We start from the raw sequence: 13115 nt of genomic DNA on the forward strand, positions 1-13115 counted from the left end.
AAAGAAAGAAGAGAGAGAGAGAGAGAGAGAGAGAGAGGAGAAAAAAATCGAGGCGAGAATGGGGGGTAGGCGCAATTTTTTCGCGATATATTTCCGCAATAATTGTCGGTTAGGAAGCGCCGGTATCGAAATTCGCCAGGTTGGAAACGGAATGGCGACCGGCAAAGAGATAGTGTCACAGACAGAAACGTACTTCCAGCCGTGCCCCGCTACCTGTGTGCAAGTACCGAGGCCGTACCGACACGGGAACAAGTACAATAGACCAGTGTCGGGGACAATAGCCGTGGCCAACAATCAAATCAGAGCGCTATCAGCCGGCCACCCACCCCATCCGCGTTTATCCTTTGATCCGCTCGCTTGCTCGCTCGCCTGTTCGCTCGCTTGCTCGCTCGTGCCCCGGCAAACACTCCTGATTGCACACCCTCTGTATTTAAACAGAACCCCGAACTCTGCCTTCTCACCGCCCCTCTCACCCCCACCCGAGCTGCTCGTCCATCGCTCCGTTACACTCTGTCTTTCTCCAGTCGACTGCTCCTACTTTCGTCTCTCTTTTTTTTTTCTTTTTTTTTTGCGCTTCCTTCCTTCATCCCTCCAACCCTTAACGCGAGTTCTTCCTTCTCCCTGCCGGTCCACAAGCGGTGATTGCCATTTTTCCACGCGAATCTCAAATGGGGAAATCGTTGTTTGGCGATATACGAGTTCGGCAAGGGTGACGATGATCATTGTCATCGATCATCGTGTCGATGCTGTTTACTAAGCCACTTTTAAACCGAGGTCAATTTCTTTGCTTCGGTAATCTGTTATGTACGAATTGAACTCGATTACAACTGTTTCTCGTTGGGAAGATTCTCGTTTCAGAACTCTGAGCAAAAAACAATTGTAAAGCAAGTAAAATGGAAAGAAGTCACTCGATAGACTTGACGGATAATTGATACATTATCAAAGAAATCGTCAAAACACAAGATGCTATTCCCCGCGTTCCTCTTTTTACAGGGGACTATAGTTGCACCGTTTCACGTCCGACCTCTCTCTTTGTTCAACCCCTTGACACCATCGACCCTTTTCTCCACGGTGGTATTTAAAGTTCTTCAGGGGGAAAGAGAAGGGGTGAGAGAGTCATCAGCTGGTACAGCAACTGACTGTTTCTTTGCCTCTTTCTTTCCGAAACAATTTCTTTTTCGAAGCGCTTATTGATCCGGACGAGGAAGTTTCTGTAAATAGAAGCATCTCCGTGTCTAATTAAGGGCCCGTGTTAGGCACACCTGTGAACACGTGGTAGGAAGTGGAGTTATCACAAACGCACGTGCCGACGACTCGAAATCGCACGTGCGGTTACGCGGCGGATATGCATCGTTACGCAGAGGCGACAAGAACGCTCTCCAAATTAGAGAACGCACGTTTTGCTGATTGTATCGAAATTAACGGACTAGTCGCCTTGAATATCGTTGAAAATTTCCTAGTTACATTTGTAATTTCGTAGACGTCTCGTCGCCGGAATTCTAATCGCTTCTCTAACAATTCAGTGAAAATATATAACACTTTTTATATATTGAAAAGCACCGTAAAGAATATTATTTAAATCGAAATTATTTCAACAATTTGACAAGAAAATTGTAAATTATTTCCCTTGGTAGTTCATTTCCCGAAATTTCATTGCCCCTTACAGACAGTTTAAGAATACAGAATACCAAACAATTTATTTCAATCCTAAAGAATTATTTCACCCCTTTCAATAACCCATCGACTGAAATAAAACACTCAACACAGGAAGATGATGATTTTCTTTTCCAAAAATAGTTGCAACTATTGACGCGTAGTTTCGTGACGCGTGTCGCGAACACGAGCTAGGAATTACCAAGCGACGACGTCCTCCTCCATTTAGGTGGGAATCGCGGCAACTCTTCAATTCCGACGCGCTCACCTCGGCAGATATGTTTGCGTCGTGGGTTCAGGTTCGATCGAAGCGTAACGGGCCGTTGTCTTGGATGCGGGTACCTGGGGTCGCCGGCAAAGGGATGGAGAAGGTAGGAAGTAGGAGGATCCTACGAGGGACACCCCCTTAAAGCGCCGCGGAACCAGCTGATTGCGAGCTGGTTGCGACCTACGATCCCGTGCAATCATATCGTAAAACCAGTGTTTCGTCTGTACCGCGTTTGGTAATTTTCGTTGCCTCGAAGACACTTTGACCGCGTCGTGTAAACTTCATTTAACCTCGTGCCACGCACGTCGAGAATTTTTTGCCCCAAGTTGCAACATTTTCTCAATTTCAAGTACATTTAAATGTAACCCAGGCGAAACGAATGACAAGTTTATTTCAAGAGTTTCAGAAGGAAAAGAAAGCGACGAATTATTGTGTATACGGTTCGGTCGCTCGTTATGGTCCGCGAACCAGTTGCCAGCGCAAGGAGTTTGATCGAACGTATCGGGGATGACAGTTCGCGCAATGGGATTTCATCGATTGTTTTTACTAGTTATGGAATACTAGTGGAACTTTGAAATGGTTGAAACAAGTGGATTCGATCAACGGAAGTTTGTTTGATTAAATTATTTAACATTTAATAGCATAAACTTCGATCTTTCACGACCGGGGGAAGGTAGCTTATAGATATATTTGTCGTATAGTTGACAAATTATTTTTCAAAAATTTGGAAGCAATCTCGATTTAGAAGTCTTGGAGATGTACGAATTTTTTCAGAGACTAAATTTTTCTCCACTGAAAAATATATTAGACAGGAAAGGATGAAATAATTATATTTTGAGAATATCGTCTTCACAGTAAGGGTTAAATGAACTTTTGTTTCAATAAAATAGTATATACGAATAAAAGATGTTTAATTATAAGGTACCTAGAATACTTTAATATTTCGAACAATACATTCGAAATTATTCGACTCATCGTCAAGTTGCTCCAGAATCTCAAAACGATATAAAACGCAATACGCGATACTTTAATTTTCAAAAAAAAAAGAAACAATTTCGATGGACTCGATTAGACATCCTTCTCCAAGTCGGGCGATGAAAAAATTGCTCAAGGATCGGGAGATTGGAAGAGGCCGCGCCCGAAATCGCACCACGTGTACCGCAAATCAGCGATGGAAGCCCGATAAAGCCTGGATCGCGACGCGGTGGCGACCTCAAATAGACCGACCGATCGAACGATCTGTGACCGCCTATCCCATCGGAAAGCACCCGAAAAGCTTCGCGGTCGGCGTCGCGTCGAGACCATCGAGAGAAAAACATCAATAGCCCGAAATCGAGGGGGCCCCAATTCCGGAACACGAGCAATAAAGCCCGTGTCACGGGCGAGAGAGTGGTGGTTGCGCGGTGATCGATCCTTCGGCAGGTCGAGAGGGGTTGCTGTCTACAATTAGACACCCTCTGGCACACGGGTGAACCAGCACAGCCGATTGGTCGGGCATGGCCACTCCTCTAGGCGTTTCCTGACACCGGTCAGGACTAACCACGACGTGTACACCATCCACCAGCGGCAACGTGCTGGTTCCAGCTCGTACTTACGCACCAAAGAGCGGAGGCGCCTCAGTTCACGCAGCGACTTCGTGTCGCGCGCATCGACGTGCGTATCTGCGTAATCAATTAAAAAGGAGAGGAAAATCGTGTGCAATCTTTCTCGTTCGAAGAGATACGCGGCCAGGGCGCGTTGAAGGATCTGTGTGAATGAAGCTGGATGCTTGCTAGCATCTGGACGATGACGAAGGGACAAAGTTAGTTCTGGGTTAGTTAGGTCTGGATGAAGAAAGCTTGGTTAAGGGAAGTGAAGTGTCCTGGACAAGACGACGATCAGAGACTGTTGTGACTTGTATACACAGAAGTTCTGGTACCGGTGCAACGTCATCTAGGAAGCAGCTACGACTATGGTGGTGCTGTAAGTATTTAATATTCTGTCTTCTTCCTCTCACTCGGAATACGAATTAAATAGTACTTCTAGGTAGAAGAAAATTCATTAGAGTTTGGCAAGAAGGATTTTTTCAATGATAATGGTAAGGAAAACCAGGAACGATCGAGGTTCGTTGATATTTTACTCCGAAAGCTGTTTCCTTCGTGGTACGAAGTGACATGAACTTGTCGATAGTTTTTTTTTAAAGTTTGCGAGACCTGTTTCAAATCGAAAGGATACCTAGATGGTCAAAATTTGGACCAGGCGAAACTCAAGCAAGCTCGTGACGATAATTCGAAAAGCTCGGAGCAGGTGGCGACCATTTCAGCATCGATTTCTCTTTCTGGGCAAGCAGCAAGATTTCCCTAGTATCTAATCAGTGGGCGTACTGCGGGTTTCTCATTGGTGTGTGGGCGTTATCACGGGTCCGGATTGGTCGATGGATGTTCTAGAGCTGCCTGGTTCATGCATGCGCACTTCGCAATGCTTGAACACCAAGTCCTGAACCTGGTGCAAATTCGGCCGTCACTCGCCTATCTTACGACCAGACCTTCACAAATATCCCACGTTAGATTTGCAACTTTCAATTCTCCACCGTTTTACGAGTACATCCTTTCGATACTTTTACTGTGCTCCAAGTTCTATTTCTAAGTTCACGTCGCGTCGCGTTAAACTAAAATTATCGAGCACGATTAAACGTGAAATTATTCAACCCTCGGAAAGGGTTGGCGATCGGATCATCGAACGTTCATCTTCTATTTGTAAAAACATCCGATTATAGATGCAGCCGTGGCGCGCTATTGATCACGGTCCAACGCCTCGAAGACAGATTAAACGAATGTCCGTGGGTAAAACGATCTCCCTTTATCTCGAATCTCAAGAACGTTCTCTCCCTGTCCACCGCGGTGAAGAACTCTTTGAACCCGCTCTCTGCCTCCGCTCTCCTCTCTGCTGATCCACGCTCAGCCAGGATCCTTTTATACGTTGGCGACCAAATGGAAGCTGACAGTTTACCAGGTATTAATTATGCTCGCCCGTCGAGGATAACGCCTCGTTTCGCCACCCCTCTCCGCTTAACTCGAACTCACTTTTCGACTATTTTCGCCCTTGGTAATCCTCGACAAGAGATTTCAACTTCGGCCATTAAGTTTAGGAGCTACTTTCGTTAATAATTTTGTTTCGGAGCACGGATTCTTCTCGATCGTGATCTTTCAGGTTGAAATGATTAATTGCACTTTAAATGAATTTTTATGAAGCACGAGAGTGTAAATGTAAAAGTACAAATGCTGTTTTTGGAGAGAAAGTGTAAACAGGAAAGAGTTTATATATCGAATTTAACTTAATTTAGAAATTGATCTATTATATTTGTATATTATAATTATAATAGAATATTATAGTATAATATTTATAATATGTATTATATTATATATTATTATATTTATAATATACACGATATTTATAATATACACGATATAGTACAAGATCCTACATTATACATAGGTACTGTATACTTTCATATTATGGAATTTTTACGTCTCTCTTCTATAAGTTTAGTCCTATATTACATGTCAGGACCTATCTCAATGTAACATCATCTCGATCTAACTTCAACCATGTCACCTCGGCAATTCAATTTCAAACAAACCTACGTCTAATTTTCTAAACCGGAAGCGCAAACGGTGAAACAGCACGAGCATCGAACCGCGAGTCAATAACTGGACAAGAATTACACGCACGTAGGTCGATTCTATTGCGTTGGAAATAGAAGAAGACCAACTACACTGTTGCAACATTGACGAATAGAAGTAACAAATTGCGATCGGCCATTCGTATAAAATTTGCATCATCCTGATTTGTTCTCCCTCTTTTTGCGGGCAACCGCGAAGTGTCTGTCGCAGTGAGCAGCAACAACAACGGGGCGCGAAAAATCGCGAAGAATGGAATCGCGGCCAGGGCGAACGAAAGAAAAGGAAGGTGGCTCGATATAAAACTCGATGAACCTCAATGAAACGCGATAGAACCAAACAAAACCGGTCCAGCTGGATTTTTGTAAGTCAGGTTTTTTGCCGATTCCCCTCGCTTGCTCTCCTCCAGAGTAAATCGAGAAGAAGGAGAAGAAGAACGCGAAATAAGTGGAATAGAAGGAGACGGAGATGATTCGAGCGTGTTAGAGAGCTCCAAATTAAAGAGAAACACGTGGGGGGATTGATATTGTGCTCGCGAAAAACCGTTCCATTGCCAATTAACTGACGGATGATTAATCTTCCTTTATTTGTCGTCGCCTTGAAATCAACGTTTCTTTCAGAAGCTTCGTCTCACCTTAATGGCGCTTACGTGATGAATCAATTAAGATAAATGAGAAAGCTCAGGAAGGAAGTAACGAACGAGGCTACGTGCCTTGAGCAATTTATTTTTTCTCGATTGGCAGATATAATGAAACAGGTGCGTTTTGTCAGAGCAACTGCTGAAAACGATGAAATTTTTCGTTAGAGAGAATTTTCAATAACGTTGAAATTATTAACGACACAAAGTTAATAATTGGCGAAAAGTAACTGCCAATTACTGCCAACTGTTTTTATTTTCCTTCTTTGTACGTGTGCAAACGAAAAATTTCACACGAGAAACAAAAATTTTATTAGACAATATATTGATCATTTTGTTCGATCACCTTTGCCATCTTTCAGACAACTTTGTGAATGATTCCCGGTTCAAAAATGTTTTCGATGCATAATTTTTTATAAGCTTGTATAGCGATTTTTTTCTGTTTCAGAAGTCAGTAAAATATAACGAAAATGTTCCGCTTTGATTTCTCATTTTGAAATCGGCGCTGGACAAACGATTGTTAACGAGATAGTGCGAGATTTTCTTTTTTTTTAACAAGCTCAAATAATTAGGTACCAGATTACAAAATGAAGTTAATTACATTTTAAGATGTACACATATGTGTATCCATTTATTAATGAAATTATTCTTGGCCAACTCAACACATTTCTGAGAAATTAATCTTCGTTTCAATTCATAAATTTGAAATAAAGTAAAATAATGATAAATCGTACCATCTGCACGTCTTCGAACATTAAACTATAATATTCACTTATTTGTTTGCAAATTTGTTGAGAAAAATATTTCTGTGCCTATATTTTTATAAGCGTGCCACTTTTCAATTACATTTGCGTTGTGCTCAGAGGTGAATTGTGTCATAGAAAATGTGAAGAAACGAAGTTTGCGAAGAGACGAATTTGAAGTATGGAAGCTGGAGGAGTTAAAGTTTTCCCGTTAGTAACGGAATACGTGGTACTTCTCTGCTGTGTAATAATTCGAGTAAATATTCTACCTACGCGATATGTCTCTGCGAACCCAACCGCGCGAAATGAGGAAAGATCGAAATTTCTCAGATTATCATCTATCGTGTCGTTTGTATTCGATTCACTCGCGAAGAAAATTCAAATTCATACGTCGCAATGCTGCCGGCCGTTCAAACAAATGTCGTAGCGTGAAATAACTTGACGCTTGTAATCGGTTAAATTCGTATTTCCCTCGCAATAGAAACATTCCAGGATAATTCTTTTCTCGCTCTTCGGGCAACTATCGAGAAGAACTGAAACTACATTTCTTACTCAATGCTCGGCCGTACACGTCTCATAAACCTAAAACCACAACGAAAAAAAGGAGAAGCTGGACAGTTGGCGGGAAAGGCCCGAGGAATCAAAGTCCGGGCGAAGAAACCGCGAGAGAATTAACTCGTTTAGACACCCGTAATCTCGGGGGACGATCCCCAGCGAAGCGCGAGAAGACTAAGTCTCCCGCGGTCCATCGAGGCAAAGAGAAATCTCGGCCCTCTCGTCGCCGCGAGACGCTCGCGTGATATTTTAGCGGGCTCGCGGTATCAGCTTTAATATCTGAAATTCTGAAGGCGCCCCATACCGACCGGAACGAGGATGTAATCTCTCTCTCTCTCTCTCTTTCTCTTTCGACGAAGGAAAGGAAGCAAGAAGGCTGCCGCGAGTGTGTGTGCTTGGCTGACACCAGCCCGAGGCCTTCTCGAACCGCGGGACAATCTCCTCGCAGCATCGTCCGCCGATGTATCATCTTACGCCGGTGCTAAAGGCGATGACTTTATCACCGATCCGGGCAATCATTCACCTAGACTGCCTCGCTCTTCGTTCGTTCTTTCTCCCTCCCGTCGCCTCCTTCTCCGCCTCTTGTCCTCCCTTGTCCCCCTTTGTCGCGCTTTTCTCGCGAGGCGCGTCCACGCAACGAACGAACGCTTTGCGTGCCGGTCCCCTCGACCGGGGTTCCCCGACTTCTCCTCGTTGGAGCTTGGGTATACGGATAACGGCCGCTCGCAGCGAAAAATGCCCTGCGAAGTGAAATTATCGCCTCGGAAATTCGCGGCAGAGGTAGCCGGCTTCAACCTCCGCGTATCGAACCCCCTCGCTTCCGAACGGACGTGTTCCGACGAGGAAACCACGTCGGTTTTTCGACCTTCCTCCTTTATGAGAGGAGAATCTCGCGATCGGTCGCGGTTTTACGCTTCGACGTTTGCGGTCTGGCTCTGCGACCGCTGCACGATTCTTTCCCGTCCCCGGCAAAAGTAACATTGTTTGGCAAGAATGTCGAGGGTAGAGAGAGACTTTGTTCCTGGTAATGGAGCGAAATTGTCCAGGTCGATCGACGGATCTCTCGTTCGAGAGATGAAACGTGACGTATTGATTCTTCTGTACGGCTATGTTTTGCATGCGCGACATTACAATTGGTAATCAGAGTCAAGATTTCAATATGTACACCTTCTGAGCAACGATGATTGTAGATTTGAAATATGTAAAAGTGTGCAGAAACTTGCGTGAATGACTCTAGCGCGAATTTGTCAAGTGGACGATAATTATTTAATCATTCTAATGAATGATTGATAAAGTTTAAATAAAATAAATCGTTTAGACACATTAATCTTTCTAAAATGATATAAATAAAGAATAATAATCTGTTTAGTGAAATTATTGATCCTAATGATGAAATGAAATTTCAGCAATAATGAGAATAATTATGAATAATCAGAATATCGTCGTGGTATCCTTAGAAACTGTTAAATTACATCAATAAATATAAAATTAATACCAATACCAAAAAATATAAATTAACACCAGTAAATATTGTTAGAATTTGAACGACTTGATGAACATAATAGTGCGAACATAGCAATACGGCATATTTTGTCGCAGTGTAACATCGAGGATTCGTAAGACCATGAAATTATTAAACAGATGATTTCACAGCAGAATGATCGCAGAAATCATCGGTCGGAAAACGACTGGCCGGTTTAAAAAAAATCTATCAATCGAAATCCATCGTGGAACTTTCGCGATAGTTCGAAGCGGGTGAAGCGCGAGCGAACCTCGTCGAGAGTAGGTGTTCGAAGATCGTAAACGTCCGCGTACAGACTCGACTCGATAAAACCCACGGAAACTTTGCGTGCACGCAGCTAACGCGTAACCTATACAAACAATGTAGGAGGCGCGCGAAGAGACCTTCCTAAGGGGCCCCTTGAACTCGATCGCTCATTGAAAATCGTGAAATATTTTCACATATTTTTCGTACAATGGAACTCCGTTTTGTACAAACTAAATTCATTTGAATTCCAAATGTTAGTCCAATTTTACCCAATTGTTTGCTGAAATTCATTTACTTGAACCCGAGCTTCTATGAATAAAGAAAAAATAAAAAGAGAATTATATGAACTCCAATTATACAAAGTATTTACTGTCCGATCTAGCTAAATTCTACATTCAAATTTCAATTTATTAATAGAATTTATATTACAAGTTGTAACACACGAAACATTCATTCTAACGATTTAGATTTTTCGTGTAAATTCTAGTAAAAAGTGTATAATTCATCCATAATACGATCCATGCAAAATTAAATTTTGATTTATGCGTTTAGACTACGAAACAATTATTTAGAACAATTTCCAGGCGAAAACTTAACACTCATACGATCGTTTAATACAATAATTATTTTCCAAGTTTACATTACACTGCAAAACTAACAATTAAACGGAAAGTAGATTAAAATTAAGCTAAAACTAGGCATAAAAATTTTCAAGCAGAAGATTTTGGAATAAGTAATTTATGAATTTTTCCAACTTTCGCTCGACTAAAGCTTGGATTTCGGTGTCGGATGCACAGCAAAGTCACATCTCAATAAAGCGAGGTGCACCAGCTTGTTCGCGGTTCAGTTTGTAACTTTAGATAGCAGGTTGTCCTAATAGAACGTAGGCGAGCTGAACGTCTTCTACGGTTGTCTTCATGGTCAATGACACCTGACCGCCGATATTTATAACATTCGCGCCACGAGCAACGCCTATTTCACCGTCAAATTGAAATCTCCTGCTTTCCCTCGAAACGCGCGATAATTTACGCTCGAGTATATCGGCGAAGTAACCTGCGCGAATATATCGCGAGATAAACCGATCCGGTACAATAAACGTTACCTGCGACGATCCTCGTGTTTGAAAAGGGACGAGAACGAAGGGACGCGAATATTGAAAAGAAATTCCTGTATTCCTTCGTAAATTGAATAAAAATCACCCGAAACGCGTCGTCCACTTGCAGCGAAACGGATTTACTCGAATTACGTGATTTGAGATTTCATAAATATCGCTGGAGTCGTAAATTTTGTAATTTCTTTTATGAGGAATTTCTTTTATCATCTGTCTAAGGTTTTTTGATTTTCAGCCGAGAGCTAATTGATAATTATCTAAAAACGTGTGTGATCCGCTCGAAATTAATTGTAAAGTTTACTAGTTAATTTTTTATAAAAACTTATGCCACGAAAATCAATAGGAAAATAAATTTTTTATTTGCCAAAGAAAACACTTCAGCCAATTGTAAAAGTATCTTAACTCGCGTCGTTCAATCGTAGAAGAGCGAATTTGAATGTTTAGATTCTCTCCAATTAGATTTGAAGTACCTTTTTGTGAAGAATAGATATTTCATGCAACTTTGTCGAAGTAAGGAGAGAAAGCATGAAAAAAATACTGACTTATCTCAGAGTCACGTGAGCTTAATGCTGCCATAGATTATAACCATGGATTTTAATGTCAACGAGAGAAAGGCAGAAGCTGTTGCGTGACCTGATACGCGCGAGCACTTATGCGAGAATTTATGCACAATCGTTCACCGCCAAGTTCCTACGCTGGCGATTATGAAGAACGCTTTAATAGCTCTTTTATTTCAACTCCACGCCACATCGCGGGTCTAGGTAAACGTGACAATAAAAGTATTAATTTATCGTGCAAACGATCCTTGATCTGTCTCTTGTTCGATTTAATTTCTCTTTCAATTTGCAAACGTGAATGTTAAACGCATTCGTAAATAACAGGCAATAGCTAAACCTTTTAACATTTACTCAATCTCCAAGAAAGAACAAAAATGTGAAAAACTTTTATAATAATAATAATTGTATATATTTATAACAATATAGTAATAAAAACGTGAGAAACATTCACAGAAAGTTTTTAATCGTTCTCTTATTCGATACAACTCGCTCCCAACTTCGTTCAGAATTAAATTGAAAATTCGACACTAGCAGCTGACAATAATAATATCTCAGTCTTCGGAAATTAATTGTAGTATAATACGTGCATAATATAAGTATAACGTAATTATAGTATCTTATAAGTAAATAAGAGAACATTTGTTCAACTGAGATCCACTGGGGCCCATAAGGATAAAGGGGTTGAAGAAAACGTAAAGGCTGAAGGAACGTAAAAGGAGGAATTCGTACGTATGGGCAACGCGACGAGGATCGATCTTTTTCTTCGCGATCGAGAATCGCTCGCGACGGATATAAGGATTCCGGAAAGTCGGTGAACGTGCCCCTTGTCAGGCCACCCACGGGCTCCCATAAGTATGGCGCGAGCTACGGCCAGCTACGTTCCATAAATCGGGATTTTATCTCGAAACTGCCGGCCTCTTGCTATGCCGGTGATTGCGTAATCCTAAATTGACCCTCGAATTCGATGCAACGAGATTCGGAGTCCGCGAGGATCTCAAGGTCGCTCAAGCCCTAAGAACGATCATTCGCTCAACCGATTGTTTCAACAGTAATGTACTGGCACCATAACCGTGATAATTTATAAACAATGATATTAATTATCATCGATATGATTAATTGTTGTATTGTAATATAATACTCGAAGTCGAGTCAAAATTCTTTTCTTCAAATTGTTTGTTACTTTATTCCGTATGAATAACCGTGATGATTCGTTAAAAAAAAAAAAAATACTATCGCGTAAAATTTATAATCTTAGTTTCGAATTTTTGTATTCTCTGTTCCAGGAGTCGCGTTGGGTCGCCGACGATGTCAGCGACTGTTGCCGGCAACCAGCAACAGCAACATCCCCATCAAGAGTGGGACATTAATGACTCAAACGTGCCAAGGGTGACTATATTAATTATTAATGTCTTTCGTTCTATCGAGGATAATTAAATGTTCCATTATTTGTACTAAATTATTCCCCCGGTGAATGTCCAAAATCTTGGGAATTTTGACGATATCGTATCTCAATTTTCTCTGATTTCGAAACAAAAAAACAAAAAAAAAAAAAAAATCAATGCTATCGCATACCTACTGCGAGATTTAATTTTTCTGGTTCAAAGCAATTAGATTGATACAGCATTTATTAATTGATCGTAGGTAGTGGAGTACGATCCCTGGTGCGAATGGGCGGATGGTCACGTAAGAAGAGTCTACGGGCCAGACTGTGAAGAAGCGAGAAGACACGCGTCCGGATGGGCGATGAGGAACACGAATAATCACAACGTGAGCATCTTGAAAAAGTCTTGCCTCGGTGTGTTGGTATGTTCGCAAGAATGCATACTACCTGGCGGTGGAAGGGTTCACCTTCGACCGGCGATTTGTGACAAGGTAAGGAAATTGAAATCTTTAGAAAGATACCTTCTCCTTCCAATGATTCTCGATATTTTCTCTTTTTTATCGACTGTTTAAACTAATTACTAGACTTTTAATGGATCGTTGAATTCGTTAAAAAGAAACAATTTACTTTTTTTCGATATTCGTGAATCAACAGAATACTTTAAGCTAGCATTCGACATTTGAAAATAAATGAAGAATCATTAAATTCAAAATAATTTACACCCTTTCGATACTTGCGAATCAAAGAATATTTTAATACCTAGCATTTAACATTTGAAAATTG

The 13115-nt window shown here is 41.4% G+C and overlaps 1 protein-coding gene across 1 annotated transcript in view; it reads left to right on the top strand.

Moving 5' to 3' along the window:
• The first annotated feature begins 3559 nt into the window (after positions 1-3559).
• LOC122537712 overlaps positions 3560-13115 on the top strand; it is a 14211-nt gene continuing 4655 nt past the window's right edge. The window contains exons 1-3 of the mRNA XM_043671120.1: positions 3560-3883; positions 12235-12337; positions 12593-12823. Coding sequence (XP_043527055.1) covers positions 3873-3883; positions 12235-12337; positions 12593-12823 — 345 coding nt within the window. The 5' untranslated portion in view covers positions 3560-3872. The remainder of the gene's footprint in view (positions 3884-12234; positions 12338-12592; positions 12824-13115) is intronic.

This window comes from Frieseomelitta varia, unplaced genomic scaffold, assembly GCF_011392965.1.
Source record: "Frieseomelitta varia isolate USP_RPSP 00005682 unplaced genomic scaffold, Fvar_1.2 scaffold_926, whole genome shotgun sequence".
NCBI lineage: Eukaryota > Metazoa > Arthropoda > Insecta > Hymenoptera > Apidae > Frieseomelitta > Frieseomelitta varia.